The following is a 25,547-nucleotide window of genomic DNA, read 5'->3' as shown; positions in this document are numbered from 1 at the left end:
AGTCGTAAAAATTCACCAACTGCTTCCAATTTCCTGTAAAATAGAAATAAATAACCCACACAAAGAAAAAAGAAAAAGCCCATAACTCTAGCCAGCTAACAACTCTCAGTAGCCTAGCTAAATAAGGTAGCAGTAACAGCCATCTTAGCTCTGTCTCCAGTTGAATTCAAACAAAAGGCTGTTCGCTACATACAAATTAGATTTTCAAACGTAGTAAATCATACATTTATTAGACAGCTAACAGCTGCACTTCCCCTGTGCAGCTAATGTGGCTAGTTACACATATAGAATAATGGTAAATGTTCATATGTGGTAACAGTAACACAAGAACCATGAAGACAGTAAACTGACTCAGTAATGTCAGTTACACAGCAATATCTTGCTAATCTTTGCTAGCATTAGCCACTATATGATCGAGGACTGAAAGGGCCAAAATAAAAAAAAAAAAGAAAGAAAGAGGCACAATAAAGTAATCAATGTGCTGTTTAATGCACCGAAAATATAAAAAATTAAAGTGGGCATTAATTTATTTATAACAGGTTTTCATTTGCTTCTGTATCTACTAAGCTGTGTATTACTTAAATTACTTTCTAATTTACTCTGACATGTTATTTATTATTGTATTCATTTTTTAGATGTATTATTATTCTGTATTATTTTCCCTTGCATTTATTTCCACGAACGTATTTATTTCAGTGATTTCTCTTTACATTTCTTTTCTGCATTTCCCTATCATTGTACAAATAGGGGGCTGTCATTAAAAGTTGTTGTTCCACAGTTGGCCAGTTGGACAGCCTCAAAACTTTAAACCCGATTACGAAAGTCACTAAGACATAATGAGTTAAAACTGTGGTGGTGTTTCCTTCATACAAATGATTAAGAATTGTTTTCGATCGCCGCTACAAAATATTAAAGGTCTTTTATGAGACATAAAATCATGTTACATCAATAGTCCTGGAACTGAATCTCTGTAGTGTACAAAGTGAATTTAGAGTGAATTTTGGCTTTATCTGCTGCACTGACTTACCTAGTATCTGCTCCACTGAACTTCATAATCAGGACGGCTGTTAAATTTGTAATGCTTAATTGACTGGTTGATTTTCTCTGGCTGTCATTTGGACTTTTGGCAGCCGTAATGTGGCACTGTCATTGTAGTCACACCCCTGCTAAATTTATGACTTATTAAATGAACTTGCCAAGCGGCAGACATTGCACACTGTGCGCCGTAAGCGTTGACTTTAATGAACAAGGGCTAATTGAAATGCTCACCTGCAGGTAAGGTTGAATAGCTTTCAGGCAAGCCTCTGGGATGTTCTCCTTGTTGAAGTTTATCAGAGAGTCCAGGAACGCGTCCACTTTGGCCATCATCACCTTTGCGGCCTTCCAGCTGCGATCTTTTGGGACTTTGCCACCTGGTGCTGACAGGACCATGACTGCTGCTGTGACGTTGGTCACCGCCGCCACTGGAGAGCCAAATGACTTCAACTCTGTCAGGTTGTTCTGAAGCAGGCGAGACAGAGGGGATGGGAAATGAAAGAGCTACGATTTAATTGAGTTTGAACAACTGCATATCTCTATGGTCTGCTGGGGGAAAAAGAGAGAGAAAAAGGAAAGGATTAGAAAAAAAGAAGAAGAACCTGTGCTGACTTTGAGAAGACAACAGAGAATACTAATTAGGGCATCTTTAGAGAGCTCTGAGTGGTGATTGAACTGTCGGTTCTGCTTGTTTGAACAGAGAGCACCTTTTAAACACAGAGGGTGTTTTTGAAAATCCCCCAGGCTGCTCATAAACCTACGCGGGATGCCAGGATGAAGCAAACTGCCTGCAGAACATAGAAGACATTATTTTAGCAAAGACCCGGCTAAATCCTGTGATTCAATAATCTTTTCTACAGTTCAAGGCCTGTGTGGACATAACTTATTCCACTGAAGGTGGGAAAACAATATCAAACAAAGAGGACAGCACAACCCCTCTTACAAAAGAAGAGAAATAAGAAAGAAGAGTATGATGGAGCAAATCAATAACACACTGAAAGGTATACGAGAGAAACTGACCTTATTGAGAGTGTTAAGGGCATCCTGAGCAGCTAGAAGAGCTGGTTCAGCCTTGGCTAAGTCCTCCTCGCAGTCTCTCTGTTTGCCGCTGACCACCACAGCAATTGCTGCCACTTTTTGCTCTTCCTCATCAGCTACTGCCTTCTCCTTAGACACCTTCTCAGTTTCTATCCCAACCACCTGGGGACAACACACAGGATTTATTGTTGTGTTAATAGTTCAGTCTGAGTCAGTGGCTCAGTTTTCACACCATGGATACGATACAAACTGAACTAAATGCTGACAAACCCAGCAAGAAACGTTTGACATGCAGGAAATGAAATGAAAAAACATCGTACACCATGCTCATGTCTATCCCTTCGACCTACCTGAAATCACTCAATAACCAAAGATAAAAAAGATCAGAGGTTTAAAGTCCAGCTGCCTCTGAATTTTTCTCACGTTGTACAAGGCAGTTTTTAACCTCAACACCAGGAATCTATCCGTGCATTATCAAGAGTCAAGGGTTCATTTCCAACATGTTCTTGCCTGGATCAGCTTGTCTGCGTCCTCGTTCTTCTGCTTGAGTTCCACTTCTTGAGCAGCCAGCTTGGCCTTGAGGTCGTCCACCTATCATAGCAGGAGACAGGGAGGCCGAGAGGTCAGGAGGATGTGACTGGCTAATGCTACACCCAAGACAAGAGATCTGGATGAATGAAGTGTAGATCATAATCGCTACAGCAGAAAGAAAGTCTCTCACAATTCAAGGTCCATATACTGTATATCTATGTATGTTATCTACACTTCATTCAAACTGTAAGGGGACCTGGTGAGTTTTCTTCTAAATAAACAGTTGTGAAAAGTATGTTCACTCAAGTCCTGTACTCAAACTTACCACAAGGAGTTTTTAACTCAGTTAAATTCTGATGCCTCTATATGACCTACTTGAGCAAATGTGACCATCAGCAAGACGATTTGCTTTTTCTATATAGTTATTCTTAATACCTGTCACCAGGTCAGATTCCATCTTATCAAGGTCTGATAGGTCATAAAATCAAAACTTGTTTATGGCGGAGGGCTGCGGTTGAATTGAGGAGTGTCACAGCCTGAGGAAAGAAGCTACTCTGTATTCTGGTGGTACGGCACTAGAACAAAGCTTATTGTTTCACCATCGTCATATTACCGTTATTAATCCTATATCGCCACAAATTGATACATGACCTCATCACTACATTCTACAAACAGCTGTGTTTAAAAAAGAAAAACATAAAAAATATGTGTCTTTCACTTGTTTTAAAAAACAACAGCCCCACAGTGGCTGCCAGAATCAGAAACAAAATGAAAGTTTTAAATACAACACTACAAATGTATACGTGTACAAGTATTTTTATTTTTTTGGCATTTCTATCGTATGCTACCTTATACTCTTACCAGTTACTTATAGATGAAGAAAGATGAAATAAAGAAAAATAGAACATTTTGAAAAAGTTTTATGTATTCTGATACATCAAACTGACAAAAAGAATATGAAGTTATTAATTTAAGTTAGCTCCACATTAGCATGTTTTATCATTAAAGTGTTGTTTACACACTGTGGCAGTGCTATAGTATGGTAAAGTATAGTAGTTGTATTTGCAAGTCTATTTTTGAAGCAGTGGGAAACAGGAAGATAATTACTACTGTAAAATCACTACTACTAACATAAACACTCATATGTTTAAAGGGACACTCAAAGGGAAATTCAAACTCAAGATTTTCAGATTGACAATATTAATCAGGTAATTATACAAACTGTTTCCATATGTGAATAAACAAGCTGTTCTCAGAGGAAAATAAGGTCCCAGAACACTGTTTGAAGCTAGAAAGGTGGCAGGGTCTGCCACATATAAACAAAGTGAAACAGTATAAATTGTGTTGAAAACAAATAGAGTTTGGTTATTTAGTTTGTTTAGGAAGAAATAAATCAGCCAATGAAGATCTTTCTCTTCTCATTAACATTTCTTCACCAGAACTACAGACTGCTCCTTTAACCCGTACAAGAAGTGACATTACAGTTTTGCTTTTTTGTTTTTTAAAAAGGGGGGAAAAGGACATGAAAGGACCGAATGTCCAGATGAAAATTAAGTTGGTTAAATATTTATTTTAAAAATGAGTTTTTGACCTCTAAGTGTTAGTTTGTATCTGTTTGATGTGCATTCTTTGTATACATGCTAAACTTTGGTTTCCCTGCTTCTATGTTTTTTTTTGCTTATCAAGGTTAACCACCTCCGGCACAACAGACTTCAGGTTAAACTCAATTCTTCTCATCTCACACTTGGAAACAAAAGCAATTTGTGTAAATTTCCAATAACTACTATTCCTTTAAGTTTAACAGGAATATACATGAATGGCTAAGTCGGAGGAAGAACAGAACACATGCATTAATATGAGTAGTCAATAGAGCACAGGGTTGGGCTGCTGACAATAATCTATTTTAGTCTCATTAAATGGTATAAGTAGCAATCAGAGTGTATATCATGGGCACTAATGAATCCATCGCTATCATCTAATTTAATTTCTCAGGCGGTTTTGAAGGACTGATCATTTGTTTGTGTTGTTTGTATCCTTGTTGGATCTTATTAGTAATACAATCGCTGCTCGAGCTCGATGGCAGTTTAATTGAAACCTAAATATCTCCTCTATTCTTCTAGGCTATAAAGAGGATTTTGTGGCTTAGGAAAGTCCAACAAATAAGCTTCACACAGGGCCTAAACCTTTGCGGATAACATTCTGTGCCCTGCAGGATTGTGCCATGGACCATGCATGTGACCTTTAATCCATTACTAGGAAAAAATCTTATATTGTCCAAGTAGATAAAGGGCTGGAAAAAGATGAATGGCATGCATAGCTGTAAAAAAAAAAATAAGAGCTGCTATCAGCACACACAAACACACACACACACACAAACACACACAGTTGCACAGACCAAGGACGGTCATAAAGAGAAATTAAAGCTGTTACAAACTCCTCATAACTCCCGGACAAATAGGGCTCTGCACTGCCGTCCGACTCCATCAAAATGTTGCACTGGGGAAATAAAAACAGACTGTTTTTCATGCTTGTCTTTCAGCTAATTAACAAACAGGAAATCAGGCTGGAGGGAAGAAGACGGCCCTTTCGGGTGGCGAGGATTCCGCGCAAAAGATTTGAACATTAAATGAGCACCAAGTGAGCCATCAACATGATGTATAGGCAGGGGGGAGGACAGGAGGGGAAGGGTGGGGGGAGGGAGAGGAAGGACAAACTAATTGGTGGGAGACATGGATGATATTCAGTACATCTGAGCAGCTTCTGTGTTTATGTACTGCATGTGGAAATCTAAGTAGAAAAACACGTCTCTGTTCCTGACTGCATTGATAAAACAGGCCGACACTTTTCTTTTTCTAATGCACAGAGCTGCCAGGATGCTGCTCATGCTGGTTAGATCAGTTTGGAGCCGTTACATTTAACACCACTCTGCTGGCTTTAGGAGGAGCCTTCTAACTGATCCCACCATTAATACTAATATTACTGTTCTCACTATGTCCAGTATGTCTACCACTACTAATACTACTGCTGCCACTACTTGTGTAATGGTTGTAACTATTAGAAACTATTATACAGGCATTACTGCTTGTATCACTGGTACCACTGTTATTATTACTACTATTATTAGTACAATATTACAACTAGTACTACTTGTACCATTAGTAGTATTAAAAGTAATACTTCTACTATTACTACTCATTTGACTACTACTATATCTACTTGTGCTTATACTAGTAGTACCAATGTTACTTGTACCACTAGTGCTATTACTACAACTATCACAACTTGTGTTCGTGCTACTAATAAAAGTACAGCTGCTACTAATAACTAATATACTAAATCTTTCTAGTACTTACCATTAATAGTATTAATTACTAATACTCTTACTACTATTCTGATTCCTACTGCTGCTACTATTACTACTTGTATTTATACTAGTATACATGTACCACCACTACTACTACTACTAATTACACCACCACTCTTACTGTACCACTGCTACTACACTCATTAAGATGTAACTAGTACAAGGACTGAGTCAAGCGTATGTATGTGCATGTGCTGCGGAGCGCGCGCACACACACACACACACTCCTAAGACAACAGCAGCCAAAGGTAGGACACTACCTCCACAAAAATGAAGAAAAAAAAAATAAAAACAAAGAACTAATGTGTCCTCTGGGGAGCAGAGCAGATGACTCATTCACTAATCCCCCCCCCCCCCAAACCATACATACGCTCAGAGACACACACACGGAGATCCTTTGCTTTAACCCTCCTTGTTTGTCATGACCACAGCAGCCCCTGATGAGCCGTGGATTCTCTTGCACAGAATGTTAAATAACAGCACTTATAGTGGTACGGCCATCAGTGTGGATGCACCAACAAACACAGGGTGCATTAATGTTCCTTGCTGCTGCAAAGGGTGTGCTCTCTAATTAGAAGTCTCCTCAATTACCATACAGCCACTATATGTGTCGGTGTGTGTGTGTTGGCTTAATTCTACAGTAAATGGGCGACGGGGAACAAAAACACAGGACACCGGGGCTTTCAACACATTGATGTCATTTATGTGTAAAGTGTGTTTATGCATGTGTGTGATTTTGTGCGGGTGGGTATGTGTGGGCATGTTTATGCAAAGCAGTGGAGATATGTACGGAATGTAAGGGTGAAATTATGTATGTGTGTGTGGTTGGTTTTACATTCACTTGCACAGTGCAGCAGACCCACTGTAATTAGAGCTGCTTCACACACAGGCCTTGTGTTGCATAATTCATATAGCTTGCTTCTGCAAAGGTGTGGAGATGGCAAACATTTGGACAAATGGATCCAGGTGTCGATATTAAAGATGGAAACATCAAATGATACAAACACAAATTTCACATGAAAAAATAGAGTAAAAGTCTAACAGGTCTTTTTCTGCTCTATGTGAAGCTTAGTGGGGATACTTGGTTGTGTGTGGTCATGGTGGCAGGGGGAACAGCATACCACCACAAAATACTAACTATAATACTACTTTACTATTGTACTACTATATTACCAGAGGTGGGTAGTAATGAGTCACATTTACTCTGTTACATGCACTTGAGTAACACTTGAGGTTTTTAGGTAAATTGGACTTTTTGGAATATTTTTAATGCAGCATACTTTTACTTTAACTTGAGTAGATTTTTTGAGAGAAATCTTTACTTTTACTCCTTTACATTTGGAAACAATGGCCTTACTTTTATTTGTTATGCACATTTTTTCATGCACATTCTGATTAGAGGCAGGTGGTCAGCATGTCCCAGGTCTGCTGGTGCTCTGTGATCAATCCTACCACAGCCACGCCTCCACATGACTCCGTTCAAACAGCAGGAGGATGGCTTTCAAATCGCACGAACAGCTCATATTTACTAGGGATGCACCGATTGTGAAATTCTGGGCCGATGCCGATGCCGATGTTTAAAATAACAACATGGCCGATGGCCGATGCCGATGTTTTTTCTTTTTGTTATTTATTTCGTTTTTGGTGCCACAGAAACATTACTGAACTATTTTAAATGTCTTTCAGCTCTTCATCATACTATTAATTAGCACAAATTAAATGAGACAAATTTATGAAACAAAAACAACCTTTAATATCAATTTTTAGTTGACATTAACCTTACGGTAATTAACATGACAAGTTCTTTTCTGAAAAATAGCCCAAAAGCCCTCTTAGACTGTTGACTAATCAGTGAAAATATTTATTCAGCACTTACGTTGGTCAGCTAGAGCGATGAACTCCATCACCTTCTTTGTTATTTGTTTTGCTCTAGCGCTGTCTGGAGCCAGTTCTTTTACTCTCTCAAAGGCCGTGTCAATTAAAGTCTGAGTCTTGCCGGCGGTGGCTGTTTTCGCTTTCTTGGCAGCTTCATTTTTCCGTTTGTGGTCAGCTTGCAGATACTCGTTGTACACCGCTGCGTGCCGGCTTTTCAAATGTCCAATTAAATTTGATGTGTTAAACGACTTTCTGTCGGTCCCACCTCTTGAAATATTAGTTTTACACGCATTGCAAACAGCATGACGGGGATCGTCCTCCGACACAGTGTAATATTCCCACACGGTCGCCATCTTCTTTTACCTGACTAAGAAAAGTGTGGCGCTGGCGCCCTCTTGTGGGCATAGTTATGTTCCCCCCCCAAAAAAAGGAAAATAGAAAGGTTCCTCCCGAGCACAGCGTTCATGCGACATTTAAATCAACATAAACATCGGCCACTGCCATCGGTGAATGTAATCTTTTTTTGCCGATGGCCGATGGCAGTTAACTAGCCGAACATCGGCCGATGCCGATGGTCGGCCGATGCATCGGTGCATCCCTAATATTTACGGATGAATTAACAGCGTACAGTGCAGCAGCTGCTGTTGTATGAAGTCAGTAGAACACCAGAGAAGCCATCGCTGACAGAGAGCTGTCAGTGTGTCTGTAATAAGTTTGATAATGCATACACACAGTATATCGAGCTTTAAAACTACTGCTACTGTTCCTGCTTTCTGTCCTAATGTAAAGATTCAAGCTAACGGTGTGTTAACCGCTCATTGCCATGCATTTAACTAGTCATGCTTATTGGTGTAACCTGATGAAAAGAGACAGAAAAGTAGATTAGTAGAAAGTAGTAATAAAATGCGTTCTTAAAAAGTCACTGAGCGGGAGTAAGTTAACGCTGCACAGGCTGGTGAACAGCGGTGACTTAAAGGTGCGGTTGGTAAGTCTTATAAAAGTAACTTTGTCATATTTGCTAAAACTGTCACTATGTAAAGACAGCATTACATGAAACTAGTAATCTGTAAAAAAAAACAAAACAGGCTCATTTAGCCCCACCTACTGCTCCTACTGCAAATTGCCAGAATCCACCGCGACCGGACAAAAAGAACCAATCAGAGCCAGAATGGTGTCTGATGGAGTGTCTGACAACTGTCAATCACTGCTCACGCACATGCTGCGGACAGGCCCCTCCCCCTTCCTCCTCAGCTCATGCTAGCGCTCGGTCAAGCTCATATCTCCGAGAGCGGCTTCAGGAGTTTAGAGAAAGTAATGGCACAGCAACAACCATCAGCGAGGAAAAAACTACCGATACCTCCGTTACCAACAACAGCACACACGGCAAAGACGAGTAAAAAAAGGAAGCCAGAAGAAAAAAAAGCACAAAAGAAAGAATTAGACAGAGCCCGGGATAAAACCAGAGTAAACATCGGAGTGGCTTTTCAGAGGTGGAGGGAACTCCATGATCTGGAAGGATTCAAAACCGACGCAGAGTTGGCGACTTTTCTGCTTGACAGGTAATTACCCCGCTTGATTTACATAATGTTTGATTTGATTTTCAGCGGGGCTAAAAAGCTAATTGTAATTGTTACACTAGTACTCCGTAGTGCATGTGATGTTACTGTGACGTTGCAGTCGGGCTAACGTTAGCTTGTTTCCGATGCTAGGGCTAACGTTACTGGTTGTTTTATTAGAAAGTAGCAGAAAATATCTTTATGAAGTGACCTGGCAGTCTTATCGGTTTTGTTTTTGTCCTCATAATTATGTGGAACGTTTCTTATGGAAGCAAATCTGGACCATAATCCAAATTAAAATGGATTAACAGAAATGCTTTTTCATTTTCAGAATATAGCTGCATTTTTTGACTCAAATAAAATTTATAATAAATCATCCACACTGCATTTTCATTTTCTTCTTCAAGACTGCTCATTGTGTGACTTAATTAAAATGAAAAAGAAAAGGACGTTTAAGATTTAATTTTCAAAAGATGCCCCAACAAATAGTTACCAAAATTCAATTTGAAATGTCAAATTAGAAAATTAAAATGCATTAGCAGAAAGGCTTTTTCATTTCAAGGTCATAGCTGCATTATTTGACTCATAAAATTAATAATAAATCATCCAAACTGCATTTTCATTTTCTTTAGGTTGCACATTTTATGACAACTAAAAAGAAAACAAAGAGGACATTGCTTTTTCGTTTTCATGCCCGCCCCGCAAAGAAGAGTCCATAATTCAAATACATTGGCTATCCCAAGCGGCGCAGGAGAGTGACGTCAGTAGCCGCTCTTCTTCAGCCCCCAGTCTGACCGTGCTACGCATCTAATACGTTAGGGGGCGGTATGCATATTTGATGCTGGAGCAAGAGAAGAGACAAGAGGAGAGTGTGAAGGTTGTGTTGGTATCATAGACCATAGCCATATATACTGTACATAGACGCCTCATTGAGCGAGTTGGCCCGCTGCTGCGATACATCGACGTCGCCGCCATATTGGAGGTGGCAGCTCAGCACCGTGAACTAATACAAGTCAATGGAGTGAACTTTACAAAGCTCATTCTACAAAGTGCTGTAAGTTAATGTTTCATTTACACATTCACACACGTATGAACATATCTGAGAAACAGATAGGAACCAAAAACGTCTAACGTTCTCTGATGATTATAAACGTTAACTACTCCTTATATGTTCAGTATACAGGTTGGCACCAAACCACCGGATGTATTTTTATAATGTTTTTATGAGTGTTTACAGCTGCCAATGTATGTAACTCTGTTACTGTGATGATACATATTGAATCTGTGTCTAGAATTATAAGAACCGTGTCTATAATTTATTCCATAGTTTCTGTGCTCTCACAGCTAAATGTTGTCATACGTTTACGGGCCATTTAGCAATATTCACGACAGTTTCGGTTATAAAAAAACATCGAAGTAACTTACTGAAATCAGTGTGTGCTGGGTTTTTACTGAATACATATTGCTGTAGATTACTTTTCATGTCGACATGATTTATTTCTGCTCGTTTGTTGGCCAGCAATGTTGACTATTCACAACAGTAATGTCTAGCCCCAGCAACTTGGCCATTTTCATAATGTGAAATTGCAAAATCTTCCACTGAAAATCACTGCGGCTTTCTGGATCTTATGCTGGGTGCAGCTAGTTCAAACTGTGTGGAGTGTAGTTCATGTTACGTTATTACGGATTCATGCGCCATGTTGTTTACCTGGCCTCTTCAGTTGCGTGCAGGTTGCGTGCCGTCGCGTGCACGCCAGCCTCCTCTGGGGGAGGGACTTTGGAGGCAGGGCAAAAGGATAGTAGCTAGTTTTTGAGACTTGGTGGGTCATTCCTTCACAACACACTACACTTCTTTGTGTTTTTGTATCTGTTTCAAAGATGTCGGGGAAGAAGCAGAAAGACCTGCTTTCATTCTGGGCAGTGAAGGGTCAGCCACCCCCTGCCAAAAAACTTGCCAGGTCAGAGGAGTCAGAGGAAACTTATACTCATGCACTTATGCTTAACTTACGTAAGCTGGTCCATTATGAACAATGTGTAAAACTGAAGGAACCTGGATTTTAAGGGAGAGGGGCTGCCTGACATCACAACAGTCTAATCTTAATGTAGACTGTGTGTATGAACATCTTTCTAGTCACTAATTTACTGATAATATATCTTCATGTTCACTGGTATATTCAGAGTACAGACGGAGAAGGAGAGAGCACGAGGAGGCCGACGGGGCAGGGAGGGCAGCTAACATGGAGGTGAGTGAGAAAACGAGCAGATATTGATGGTTAAGACCAAATAATGACATCACAACAGTCTAATCCAAATGTTAATTTAAAATGTGATATTACTCTAAATCTGGCTTCAAACGGCTGCATTTTTTTCATCGCGACCATGATAAAAGTATATCTACAAACGATACGTTTTAATTCACATACATCACATCAAAAACATGTGTGCTTATATTTACAGGCATGCAGAGTATTTAATATGCTCTGGAATCTAAATTAACTTAACTCAAACTGTTGCCGTAGCTGCAACACTGACCAGTTAGAGTTCTAGTGATACTAACAGTAATACTTGTTTGTTTTCCAGTGCAGGAGAAATAAAGTAGGATAACAAGATACCATAAACAACAGCATAAAAGTTATAGAATAAGAAAACCACAATGGAGAATTAGTTGCAGAAATAAATGTATACAATTCAGGTTTTTCCTAAAAAAAAAAAAAAAAAAAAATATGTACAGACTTATAAACAATCCCACTTAATCAACACAAGGAAGTGTGTGGCAGTGACCATAATAACACTCAATGCTGTACATAATCTGTGTTAAATTCCAAAACAAAATATCAACCATTAGTTTAACAGCTGACACCGTCATTATTGCCTCTCACCAACCAATTGATAGCTTGATTTGCCAGGTGAGGGGCATCATTATCTGGTATGTTAGGAAGCCAGCAGTACTCAGATTCCCAAGCAACAAAGATGGAACCACTGTATGTACTGAATTAAAGGATTCAACAACAACAAAAAAAGGAAAGTTTCGTAGTCCACAAAACATTTCTAGAGCTTCACAGCAAAACAGCATTGCAGCATTCTCCTAAACAACTGAAGTAGCTGGAGACTTGTTTTAAATGGAAAAAAACAACAACAAAAAGAAAAACCCTAAAAAAAATAAAATGGCTCCATACAGCTCATCTGGCATAACCAAAGTCTCCAGAATACCAGCGATCACAAACTGACTTGAAAAGCTTGTGCACCCACTCCAGACTGGATGCATGCCAACGCTTTTAGTTGAGCAGCTATGTAAGATTTCAGCTTAAAAAGGGTGTAAATAACGTCTTTTCAAATCATTTTGGAATCTCGGGGGTTCGGAGACTTTGATTAGGCCGGATGAGCTGTACGGAGTCATACGTTTTAAAAGTCTCTATATACTTGAGTTGAGAATGTTGCAGTGCTGTCCGATTAGTAGCTGTTCTAGAGCTTTTGTTAATACCACACGATCTTCTTCAGCAGTTGTGATGGAATAGTAGAAAAAACATTCAACTTTCAAGCCAACATGAATGAGAAACATAAAACAGGGAACATTTTATATGAGACCTGGCAGATGCTTTAAATGGCAGCTTGTGGACAGTACCTGGGCAGAGGTGCTGTTGAGTTTTTCCAGGCCGTTCTCCAGCCGCTCCATCTTGGTGGTGAGGTCTTTACTTTTCTGGCCCAGCAGACTGCGATACAGCTTGATCTGCTCCAGGAAAGACTTGGGCGTGGTGTAATTGTAGCGTCGCTCGTTAGCCAGGTACTCTTTGGACGTCTGATTGACACTCATGTGGACGTGTGCCATGAATTTACTGACCGACTCCTTCACTTGGGGCTGCAAGAATTGTAAATGACAGCAATGGTTACTTCACATTAAAAGAAGATGACTGTGCAGATTTGGCTGGAAAGCAATATTTCCTGAAGCTCAGGCGCTGGATTTAATTTTCAGGGCCTCCGGTCTGCTCTTGAAATTAATATCACATTGGTTGTGTCACGCTGCCTGACATTTTAAATTATATTTTCAGAGTGTGAACATCATTTTTGTGGGTGGCTTCATCCCTGTGTGTGTATTAAAGTACGAACAGTTCTCACTTCAATATTCTCCACCTCCTGGAGGAACCTGAAGCTGACCGACTCCAGTGCCTCCTGTGGCCACTCGTGGAACCAGTCGATCGCTGTGCAGTTCACCACTGCCGGGAACTTCCTGCTGCGAACCCTCAGTTTATTACCCACTGGAGAGAAACACAGAGCCACCTGCAGTGCACACACACACAGACACACAGACACACACACAGCAAGGTCAAACAGAATTGAGAGTGAAGCCTGATGCAGCAGCGAGATCATAGTCATTTTCTGTTTCTCTGAGTACAACTCGAGTCACAGTCAGCCGGAGAAAAGACAGGCAGGGAACTCCTGCTCTGATTAGCACTTCTTCATGGTCAAGAGGGGGAATGGAAAAGTGTGAATTAATTATTTGCAGCTACATCATTAAGCAAATAAAGCCTCCAGCAAGCATGTGAATTAAAAGAGTGTGTAGAGCTGTGGGCTACGTCGGACTGATTTTCACTGTTGGAGACAAACAGCTGGCTTGTTGAGAAGCTCAGCCAGATGCTCGATACCATCAGACTGAAGAAACAAACAGAGAAGGCAACACCCACAGACACTACTGATGATAATCAACTACTGTATACAGCTGCAGACATATTCTACATTCACTCTGACATTTGTGTAAAACACTGCTTTCATGGGGAGGTCAACATGCCGCAATGAGTTAAGTCAACATATATCTCAACCGCTTGTCCTTCCTGACAGTGACCCATTTATATGAAGTCATTTCGACATGTGACATCTTTTTACGGTTTACATGCAGGGCTGAATTAACCTACCAGGGGACCATGGATCAAAAATGAGGCATGCCTATGAGTTGTGAACGGTTCAGTCAAAGACTGATCTGAGTGAAACTGATTTGTCGGGGTCCCGACGGCCAGTTTGGGAACTACTGGGTGGCATGAGACACACACCCTAAGCAAATTCCAGCAAATGTTCTGAATCAGATTACCAACATTTTTGGGAAAGAGCCCTCTCCCTCCATCCAGACAGACAATTTGAGAGACAGAGAGCCAAATGGTTAGAAATCCACTCTTTACAAGCCCATGCCCGTGGGATTGCCTTCCCCATTTATTCACTCTCCAACCCAAGGAGGCATGAGCTGGGAGTGAGGCGGGGGTGGAGGATGTGGGTGGTAGTGGTGGTGTACACTGTAATAATGACAGGATAAGCAACACCCTAGAATCCCTCTGTCCCCAGAGGGAACAAACCGGTTACACGTTGGTGAAATTATCTGCAGCTAAACGGCGGCTTTTCTGCTCATGCCGGTGATTTATAAGGACGTCCACTGCCTCCGCAAGCATTCAAGTTCATCTGAAAATGTCAGGAAAGGAAATTGTCTAGGGAAAGGCTTCATCATAAAGCCAGATGTTTATCCAAGTATACTGGCTTTTATACCCTGGAATGGTAAATTAGAGTGTGAGGCGGCATTCTATTGCTATATTAAGAGAGGGTGGAGATGACGCAGTACTATGAGAGAGATTGATGGTGAGCTTGCCCCCCAAAAAGAACCACTGACAACAACTTTTTCTGGATGATTAGTAGTCAAATGCAGACTAACAAAGAACACAAACAGCACTTTGTCTGGCACTTGTGTGACTGCTTCACCTTGAGCTGTCTGCGAACCCGGTCAATGAAGAACTTCCAGCAGTTCTCTCTTGTATCCATCAATCCTGAGCCACGGACCTCTGGCCTCACGCTGCCAATGATGTTCTCCACCTCGTCGTCTGGGAACAGGTCAGGAATCTCTCCTTGAATGAATAAAGTGACCCACATTAATGCTGGGACGAGCACCAAGATTGTTGGAAACAGTCATTGCGATTTTTTTTGTTTAAGTTTGACTTGTAAGAAGTCTCGAGAACTTTCTTATCTTGTTGGGATCTGAGCTGACACTGAGACTCTTGTATCAAATCTAGGTGTGTTAATAGAGGTGGTGGCAGGTGGAGTTCATACAAAGGGCTTATGCTAATGCATAAGTCACAGCCTCACAGGAGCAAAGATGAGCAGAGCAATGTCGACATATACAGCACCTAAAATCTGCCAGGATCTGGCCTGATCTCAGTTAAAATATCTTTTTTGAAACATTTCTTTCACCAAAAATGCCCAATTTTTTCCGTAAAACCTAGGCGTTGCGTCAAAAATGCCAGCTCTTCCATTCATTTGAGCGTAGGTAGTGAGTTTAGGCTGCAGTGGTACGGACTGCAGGGGATGCTGAAAAAAACTGAGCGGGGATGCAAAGTTGGAGAAACGCAACCTGACCTCACGCTGCAGTGGCCAATCACGAAAGTCGGTGATCAGACCAGAAGATGCCCACAGGAATAGAACCAATCACAATTTTTGTTTTTTCATGTTATTTTTTAAGTGTGTACATCCAATTTTCATACTTTCATATCTCATTGATAACAACACATTCACTAACGTTAGGTTGGAGACTTGTTTTACCTGGTGTGTAGTGAAACTAGCAGCTGACCGGCTATGAGATGTTGCTGTTGGGTAGATATGGTTCATCAAAGACGCTAACACAGTGGCACAGTACATAAAATGAGCACAACTTCAGATAGGTCAGACAGCCGTGTCTACAACAACAGAAACTAATAGCACACAGTGCAAATCAATCAGCCAGTTGTCTCCTGGAAGTGACTGCAACAACACAGTGATTCATCTATAAGAAACCATGTAGCGTTTTAGAATTTCAGTGTTTACTGAACAACTGTGAAGATGGAAGAGAGACTGATGGCTGACATGATGATCTTTCCAGAGCTATACAGCCCCTGACATTAGGAAGGACAAAAACAAACACTGTGCAGTCACTTTGTGTTGAATGGTTCTTCAAATTGGAATTTCTGGTTGAGACTTCTACCACTGACATACTGTATATTAAGATGAATGACTTGTTTCCACTTCATCCCACTGTACAAAAATTAAGCCAACATATCCTGGATGTGAGCACTGGTATCAAGTTCCCAGCTCACCTGCTCAGTTGCAAGCAGGGCTCAGCTGTCAATCATGATGCATCATCCCCTTTTCACAGCATCAAATAATTAATAAAAAACAAATGTATCAAACTCTTAAACGTACATCAGCATGATAACAACCATCGTTAGGAAAAATGAATCTGATGTGTACTTTTCAGTTTTGCCCATGTCTCATGTGCTAACATGGAGGGGGCAGGATTTATGAGCTGTACTGCAGCCAGCCACCAGGGGGCGATTGAGATGTCGTGGCTTCACTCTTGAGGAGCTGTAATGTCATCCATCCTTATATATGTCTTGTTGTCAGACAAATGAACCATGTAACGACAGTCCCATACCGCCACACAACCCCACGCTAATCGCCACAAACACCTAATTTGGTGTGAGTACAGCCTTAAGTGGTCCAGGTACTTCAGGGTTTCCCCACTGCCCACCACATCCCCCTCTGGTAGACCTGTTCTGATGTGACATTAGGGAAAAAAATAAACTCTGAACCTTATTGTAACCTAGCCTGATAACCAGACAGAATGCCATTCTGTTTCTGACATTGTGTTCGTTAAAGCCACATTTTGTTTGGGTAGTGGTGCTAACTGTCCCAGCAATGTTAATGTCAGCTGAAAATGAAGCTGTTGCTAGGGGCAGTTAAAGACGAATTTTGGTATTTTTAAACCTGGGCCCTATATTTACATATTCTGGTGTGTGAATGACTCATACTTACCAAAAGTTTTGGAATCCATCCAGTAGATCACCTCAGCTGACAGCTGCGACACGGCAGGTCCACTAAAAGTGCTTTTTTTTTGCCACTGACAGGCTGAGATTGCTTTTTAAAGTGTCTAACAACAAGACGGAAACAATTCCTACAGTAAGAGAGAAGAAGAGTCTGACTTAAGGAGTCGTTGATGAGTTGTTATGATTGTCAAAATCAGTTGAATATTCAGCAGTGACTTAGGAATTTTTTTTTGCTGGCAGCTCCTCAAGGTTAAATCCAAACTATTCTCTCCAACTCTTTTACTCGCCTGCAACAAGTCACCTCACACGAGATATCAGAGTGAGACTTCTCTTTGACTGAGAACGGTGTTTCTGGTCACAAAAAGGTTCTCACTATTTAACCAACAGGTCTATCTCTATAGGAACTGTTTCCGTCATGTTGTCAGACACTTTAAATGACGACCTCAGCCTGTCAGTGGCAATAACAAGCACTTTTAGTTGACCAAACTTTGACAGTTGGAGTTGCCCCAAAGGATTACGTTGCAGCCGTGCCGCGGCTGTCAGCTGAGGCGATCTACTGGACGGATTCCAAAACTTTTGGTACGTATGAATCATTTACACACCAAAACATGTAAATATAGGGCAAAGGTTTAAACATAATGGAGTTCCCCTTTAACGTTTTTCATGATGATCAAAGAAATATGCTGATTTAACAATCTCTGTCAGTAAAATGGTCCCCATTCTTAATCTGGCCAGTAATATGCAAGGCTGGCTGTTTGTTCAAACACCACCTGAAATAATTGTAAATGTGAGTTATGATATCGATATGAAATCATTTATATGGCTATTTTATAACGCTATGTGTTGCACCCGTCAAGTGTCGAGTATAAATCTCGATGTGCAGTTCAGCCTAGCTTGTAATTCGTCACAATGATGTGTTGCAGTTGTTGAGTAATGCTGCAGAAATGGCAGCGCAGTGATTTGTTGCTGTGGCAAAGCGGAAGCATTTCTCTCCTGCAAAACATGACATGCAGTAATTAGCGAAGCCTGCTGTTACCCGATGCCAACAGATCGTTGACCAGAACGAGGAACTTCTCGTCTGCCACTTGGGCGTCAGTCATTAGGAACACGGTGCCAATATTCTTCACGCCAGCTTTGATGTAGAGGGATGCCAGGTCAGTCTGGGTGACAGGGACAGAGGGAGAGATGGAGTGGGAGAGCGACACACATAATGAGATTGGGCTGTGAGAGGGCTAAAGATTTTGTTATTTTGCAGTGATACATGCCTGACACTTGAATCCCTGAGAGGATACTGTGTGGATTACCATTACTCTGTTTACATACTGAGGGGATTAAGTCTACATTTCACTCAGATTCACCTCCATGTTTAAATTTAAACCTCACCTGGATGTAAGAAACTTTATAACACTTAAAATGAGACGAATGGAGTAGTTCAGATGGATGTATTCAGCAGTGTGGTATGTCTTTGCCATGTAATCCTGCTCAAACCTTCAGGTCGGTGATACTGTAGCCTTTTCTCAAGGTGATCTGGAAAACCTCCAGATTGGAGATGAAGGCGGCCAATCGGGTCAGACTCTGCTTGCCGCTGCCGCCCACTCCGACCAGCAGCGCATTACCCCGTGGAGACTCCAGGATTCGGTTTATACGGCAGCTACATGTGGAGGTGCAGACAGTCGGGGGAGGGAAAGGTGTGAAGGAGGAATCAGTGGTAGGGTGAGATAAAAGGTAGAGGGAGGCGAGCCGGATAAAGACAATCTATGACTCATAAGAGAAACAGCAAAAGACAAACACAGGGAGTTTCTGTCTCTTCCCTCTGCTTTTATATTGCCCATCGCTCTCTTTCATTCAGACGAACCAGCACAATATGTATCAAACATTAGACTAACTTGTACTGAGAATCTTTATGCCTTCAGTATAGAAAGATTAAAGCTGTTTGTGTCCACGTTAAAATGGATGGACTTAAGAAATACACCAACACACCTCCACTGACATTTCAACTGCTTTCACTACTTACAGTACATACTGACTCCAACACCTCAACTGCTTTCATCTCTCAACTTTGAGCTGATGAGCTGATTTCTTTCAGTGCGTACACACCTGCTTTCAGGAATTTCACTTCAGCCAACACGTCAGCTCTACTTTATCTTTCCACTTCAATACTTCAACCTTATTTTGTGCTTCAACTTCAAATGACACTTAACCTGTTTAAAGTTATTTTACCGACAATTTTCAACCTAAGTGAGCACACTTTAATATCCTTTAGACAATGTAACCTTGTGTGTATTTATATGCATTAGTCATCTTAAGCGATGAGAATCTGAATGCTACTGTAGATCATTCAGCTTCATGCTGAGAACACCATGCTGAGCGTCAAATAGATAGAAAGACTGGCCTTTTGAAACAAGAAGTTAGAAGTGTATTTTATTATATGTCTTGCTTGGTCATAAATATAAAGCATCAGAATATTATCTGCTGTAGTCAGCTTTATCTTGAGAAACCAAGAAATCATTCATGCACAGTGCAGGTATTTTACCTGCATGTTATCTCTCTACACCTAATGCCCTCTCTGACTAAAGAAACTTGATCAAACTTATCTCGATATGTTATATGATAAGTTTCACGTTTAAAAAGGGCGCAATAGTTTCCTAAAACAGCTGGAGTCTGAAGATTTAGGCATTAGCCCGGGCATCCTGTTGAAAAAGTTTCAGTATAAGAAAAAAAGATTGCACCAACATCAGAGAGGAAAAATGAGAGAGTCTGATGGCAAATAATCCCAGAATCTGAGTCCGGTGAGTTCTGAGCTCAGACTGAGGCTCGGCTGAACACCAACACACATATGGTTGATGCTTCCATTGCTAGCTAGCTTACACCTAACCTCTGTTCAGTTGGTATATTGTGCCTTTTGCAGTGATGGAATGTAACAAAATACATTTACTCAAGTACTGTGCTTAAGCACAATTCTGAGGTGCTCGTACTTTTATGCAACATTGTACTTCCAACTTCACTACATTTACAATACATTGTACCTTTGACTTCACTACATTTATTTGATAACTCAGGTTACTAGTTTCTTTGCAGATTGCTGGATCAGAGCCAAAGCTTCACACATTTAAATTAATGTATTTTACCTGAAACAGTCCAGTAATCAGAAAAACATGCATGTCATTCACTCAGTGTTAAGTGTGTGAAGCACTTTATACTTTGTTTTGACAAGTGCTCTACAAATTAATTTGATCATTATTATTATTGGAATATTTCCATTTGATACAATGGCGCAGCTGTAAAAAATGTAGAGCCATTGTAAACAGCAAATAGCGTCAACAAAAAGTGGGAACAAGCTGATACAGAATGACTGAAAATGTCAAACAGTGTTTATCAAGTTTACCTTTCAAATCTTAAAGGGGCTATAGTATATGGAACAATTTCAAAGGAAGTGTTCCCTTTCAGTCGATTCACTCGGTACAACACATAGTATGGAATATCACGCCCCCGCGTGGCCTGACTGAAGACACCTCTATTCACGCCTTTACAGCAGATGATCTGTGGTGACGTATGTGAGGCCCGGCCTGCACATATATACGTGCACCGCCACAGTCATCCTTCAGTTCTTATGCTCTTCACCTCGCTAAGAACACCTCTACCGGGGGGCGCTAGTGAGCAGTGCATGGAGTAGACATGCTTTCAGGGGCTCTTCCCTGCCAATATGTAAAATTATTACTTTGACAGTCTCGTACATAATTCTATCAGCCTCGGGAACAACTGTACGCATTAGGGGCCTAACCAGTTAAGTTTATGCAACGACATGCCGAGGAAGTCGAGTGGCCTTGACCATCCTCTGCTTCTGCTAACGCTAATGCTAACAGTGCTAGCGCTAGCCAGCCAGATCATGACTCCAGCGACAGCGACACGGAGATGTTGCCGTTAATCTGGGAGAACGTTTCTGACAAGATCCTGGGACACATGAACGGCCGGTTTGATAAATTAGAGCAAACACTTCAAGTGGTGCAGAGCTCTCAAAGGGAACTATTAGAGAAGGTTGAAACAGTGGAAGAACGAGTTCTGGACCATGAGAGCCGCATAACCTGCTTGGAGAAGACGGTCTCTGGCCTGAAAGATGAGAACAACGCGCTCAAGCTAAAAGTGGATGACCTCGAAGGCTGGTCGCGTCGCAATAATATTAAGATTATCGGCATTCCTGAGCAGGAAGAGGGCGGTAAACCAACAGAATTCATCGAGGCATTAATCCCGAAGCTTTTCGGCAAAGACAGTTTTCAGTCACCGGTGGTTATCGACCGGGCGCACCGGACCCTGCGTCCACCGCCCACAGCTGGAGCTAAGCCTTGCGCCATCATCGCCAGGGTCCACTTCTATCGGGAGAAGGAGCTCATACTTCGCCTCCGGAGGGAACGACAACTAGAGTACAAAGGCAACAAGGTGCTTATCTTCCCGGATTACATGCCTGAGGTAATGCGGCAGCGGCGTGAGCACACCGAGGCCCAGCGGATGCTACGGGAGCTGAAGGTGGAGCACAGCCTACTTTTCCTAGCGAGGCTCCGGATAAAACACAAGGAGCGGTTCAAGGTCTTCAGTACACCAAGTGAGGCAATGACTTTTATCAACACTGACTTAAAGAACTTATCTTAAGACGGTGCTACATTTCTCATTCAGATAACTGTGTTCAACACACAGAGACTGTCAATCTAATTCTTCTGACTAAGGTCAATTATGTTTGGCAGCGGAACTGGGCTAAGTTAGCTATCACAGCTTTAATAGCGAGTTAGGTTTGAAAGCGGGTTTCAGGCCGTGCGTGTAGTGGCCCCGAGCATGAAGGGATGTCTGTGCTTCGTTTGGGGAAGTGCTTGCGGGCGGGTAGGGGACATGTTCAGGTTCATGGGTTTGTTTGAGTGTGTTACCTCAGGTTACAATGGATGTTCTTTATGTGTCTTGTTTTATTACATTTTGTGCACTTTTGAGAGGATACCAGATTGCTTTTATTACAGGGATAATGTCAGTATCAGATAACGTAACACGTAGCAGCATAAATGATAAATTTACATTGGTCTCATGGAATGTAAAGGGATTGGGTCATGTGGTTAAAAGGGGTTAAAAGTCATTAACACCAGACGTAATTTTTCTTCAGGAAACGCACATTGGTGTAAATGAGCAGCGCAGGTTGAGAGCAAATTGGATCTCCCAAGTTTATCAAGCACCTTTTACCCGCAAGTCTAGGGGGGTTGCTATTCTTTTCCGAAAAAATATACCATTTAGTCTTGATTGTATGACAGCAGACCTATATGGCAGGTATTTGATGATATCTGGACACAAACTCCCTTCCAATAATAATGCTTAACATCTATGGTCCAAATATTGATAATCCTGATTTCTTCCGTAAAGCATTTGATTTGATACCGGACTCCACCCCGAATGTTATTATTGGGGGTGACTTTAATTGTTATCTTGATCTGGTCCTAGATAGGTTCTCTACAAAACCACCTACTACCATAGCTTCAGTGGGAATTCTGAATGATTTAATTAAAGGAATATGGTTGAAATATGGCGACTGCAGCATCCTACAGATAAGGAGTTTTCTTTTTATTCTCATGTCCATAAGTCTTACACTAGGATCGACTACTTTCTGATAGCTTCTGAATTACTGCCTAGTGTTACTAATTCTACGTATCATAATATTTTAATATCCGATTACAGTCCAGTTTCTCTTAACTTCAGAAATATCCTATCTAGTCCAAAATACAGCTGGTGCTTCAACCCTCTTCTTGAGGACCAGTCTTTTATCGAGCATATGACTGCACGTATAGACAAATTTCTTGTTACAAATGATAATGGGGAAGTCTCGGATTCTGTTTTGTGGGAGGCCTTCAAAGTAGTTATGAGGGGCCACATTATTTCATTTGAATCAGCCAAGAAAAGAGAACTTTACAACCGCCTTAAGGACATTGAAAAAATGCTTCCAGGACTGGAAGAGGCTTACAAATCTTCCCTCTCATCCGCTGATTACAATAAGATCTTGAAATTGAAATATGAATATAACACCATTCTTAATAAACGTGTTGGTAGTCTTCTATTAAAAATTAAACAGAACTATTTTGAACTTGGAGATAAACCAGAGAAACTGCTAGCTAGCCAACTTAAAGGCGAAAGGGCTAAACAGGCCATTCATAGGATAAAATCCAAATCAGGCAGACTCCTAACCAAGGGGATTTCTTTAAGGAACTGTATTCTAGTAAAGGCCACTGAAGCAGATTTCTGTAACTTTTTTGCTAATTTAAATGTTCCCCAATGACTGGGAGAGATGACTTAGATGCCCCATTTTCTGAAACTGACCTCTTGAATGCTATTCGAGCCTTCCCCTCTGGAAAAACATCCGGCCCAGATGGCTTTGGCTGTGAATTTTATAAATCATTTCATGACAAAATAGTTCCACTCATGCTGAGAATGGCGAACGATTCTATGAGAAATAAAACGCTCCCCAGTTCATTATATGAGGCAAATATCTGCTTGCTTTTGAAAGGGGGAAGGGAAGCGGTGGATCCTGCAAGTTACAGACTGGTTGCTCTCTTAAATTGTGATCTAAAAATAATAACAAGTTTTGGCTACAAAATTAGGTAGGCATATTTCCACAATTATACACCCTAATCAGACTGGATTTATCCCAGGTCGGTTTTCTTTTAGTAATGTCCGTCTGCTTTTAAATACAATATACTCAGTGCATGGGAAAAATACACAGGCTGCTATCTTATCTCTTGATGCCCAGAAGGCATTCGATCAGATCGAATGGCCTTACATACTGAAGACTCTAAAGCAATTTGGATTTGGGGAGAGTTTCATTGAATGGGTGAACATAATTTATCTTAAACCAGTATCCTCTATTCTCACTAATTCAGACAGGTCCCAACCCTTTGAGTTACAGCGGGGTGTAAGGCAGGGCGACCCTCTTTCTCCTCTTCTCTTTGATATTACCTTGGAACCACTTGCAATAGGTATAAGGGGTCACCCAGGTATTCATGGTGTAAAGTTTGTAATGTTGAAAGCCTTGTTATTTTGTATGCTGATGATTTATTGATCTGTTTATCAGACCCAGTGGTCTCAGTTCCCAACCTCCTGAATTATATAAAATCATTTGGTAAATTGTCTGGGTACACAATTAACTGGGATAAATGTGAGTTCATGCCATTGACTAACATGTGCCCTATTTTCTTGAAATCTTTGCCATTTAAATTAGTTACTACCCATATTAATTATCTTGGCCTTAAGATCTCCAGAAACCCCAAACTTTTACTGAAATTGAAGTTGCTCCCTCTCTCAATGATTGGCCGCATTAATGCCATTAAAATGGTTGCACTTCCAAGGTTCTTGTATCTTTTTCAAAACCTCCCTATTTATTTGCTGTTACATTTTTTTAAACAACTAGATTCAGTTGTCCTGTCATTTGTTTGGGCAGATAAACCCCCTCGCATTTCTAAAGCCCATCTGCAGAAGAATGTAAAAAGTGGGGGTCTCGGCCTCCCGGTTTTTAGGCATTATTACTGGGCTGCAAATGCAAAGGCTCTCATTTTCTGACAGGGGGGTTCTCCACATGATGACTGTTCCTCTCCGCTCTGACTAAAGATTGAATCCATGTCTGTATTACAAACTTCGCTCCCAGCGTTGCTCTTTTCAATTGCACAGCCATCCCACAAGGTATTTGGCTACAATTTTGTTCTTAGTAATTCTTTGAAGATATTGAATCAAATAAGAAAAGCCCTTGGATTACCAAATGTTTCAATACATGCTCCAATAACAGGTAATCATTTGTTTAAACCAGGCTTGACGGATGGGGTGTTTCTGGACTGGAGAAAGAGAGGCCTACGTTGCATTTCAGATTTTTACATAGATAACAATTTTGCTTCTTTCCCTCTGCTCCAGGCTAGATATCACCTCCCTCAGTCACATTTTTATCGGTATTTACAGGTCAGACATTTTGTAAGAGAACATGTTTCTCATTTTCCATTAAGACCACATAATTATAATTTTTATGATACATTTCTCTTACAACCAAACTCTAAACATTTGATTTCCCGCTTTGTCACTGCTTTTGAGACACCAGTGAGTACCAGTCATCTCAGGGATACATGGTCAAAAGAACTGGGAGTTCCACTGTCAGAGGAACTATGGGAGGAGGGCCTGTCCAATATACAGAAGTGTTCTATCAATTCTAGATATCGGTTAATTCAATTTAAAGTCATACATAGACTGCATTATTCCAAAACTAAACTTAATAGAATATTTGAATCAGTGTCTCCCATGTGTGATAGATGTAAC

The 25,547-nt window shown here is 40.9% G+C and overlaps 1 protein-coding gene across 4 annotated transcripts in view; it reads right to left on the bottom strand.

The window, feature by feature from the left end:
- The window catches only part of dnah9 (dynein, axonemal, heavy chain 9), a 174,669-nt gene that overhangs the window by 59,306 nt on the left and 89,816 nt on the right, over positions 1 to 25,547 (bottom strand). For all 4 annotated transcript variants that reach the window (XM_073489481.1, XM_073489483.1, XM_073489484.1 and 1 more), the window contains 8 exons: positions 18,717 to 18,879; positions 18,265 to 18,388; positions 15,136 to 15,278; positions 13,513 to 13,674; positions 13,022 to 13,255; positions 2,584 to 2,664; positions 2,056 to 2,235; positions 1,270 to 1,500 (listed from right to left, as the gene is read on the bottom strand). In XM_073489481.1, the coding sequence (XP_073345582.1) occupies positions 1,270 to 1,500; positions 2,056 to 2,235; positions 2,584 to 2,664; positions 13,022 to 13,255; positions 13,513 to 13,674; positions 15,136 to 15,278; positions 18,265 to 18,388; positions 18,717 to 18,879 (1,318 nt within the window). The remainder of the gene's footprint in view (positions 1 to 1,269; positions 1,501 to 2,055; positions 2,236 to 2,583; positions 2,665 to 13,021; positions 13,256 to 13,512; positions 13,675 to 15,135; positions 15,279 to 18,264; positions 18,389 to 18,716; positions 18,880 to 25,547) is intronic.

The sequence above is a fragment of the Pagrus major genome, chromosome 20, assembly GCF_040436345.1.
Source record: "Pagrus major chromosome 20, Pma_NU_1.0".
Taxonomy (NCBI): domain Eukaryota; kingdom Metazoa; phylum Chordata; class Actinopteri; order Spariformes; family Sparidae; genus Pagrus; species Pagrus major.
Note: the sequence above shows the minus strand (reverse complement) of the source record. Positions and strands in the feature narration are given on the sequence as shown.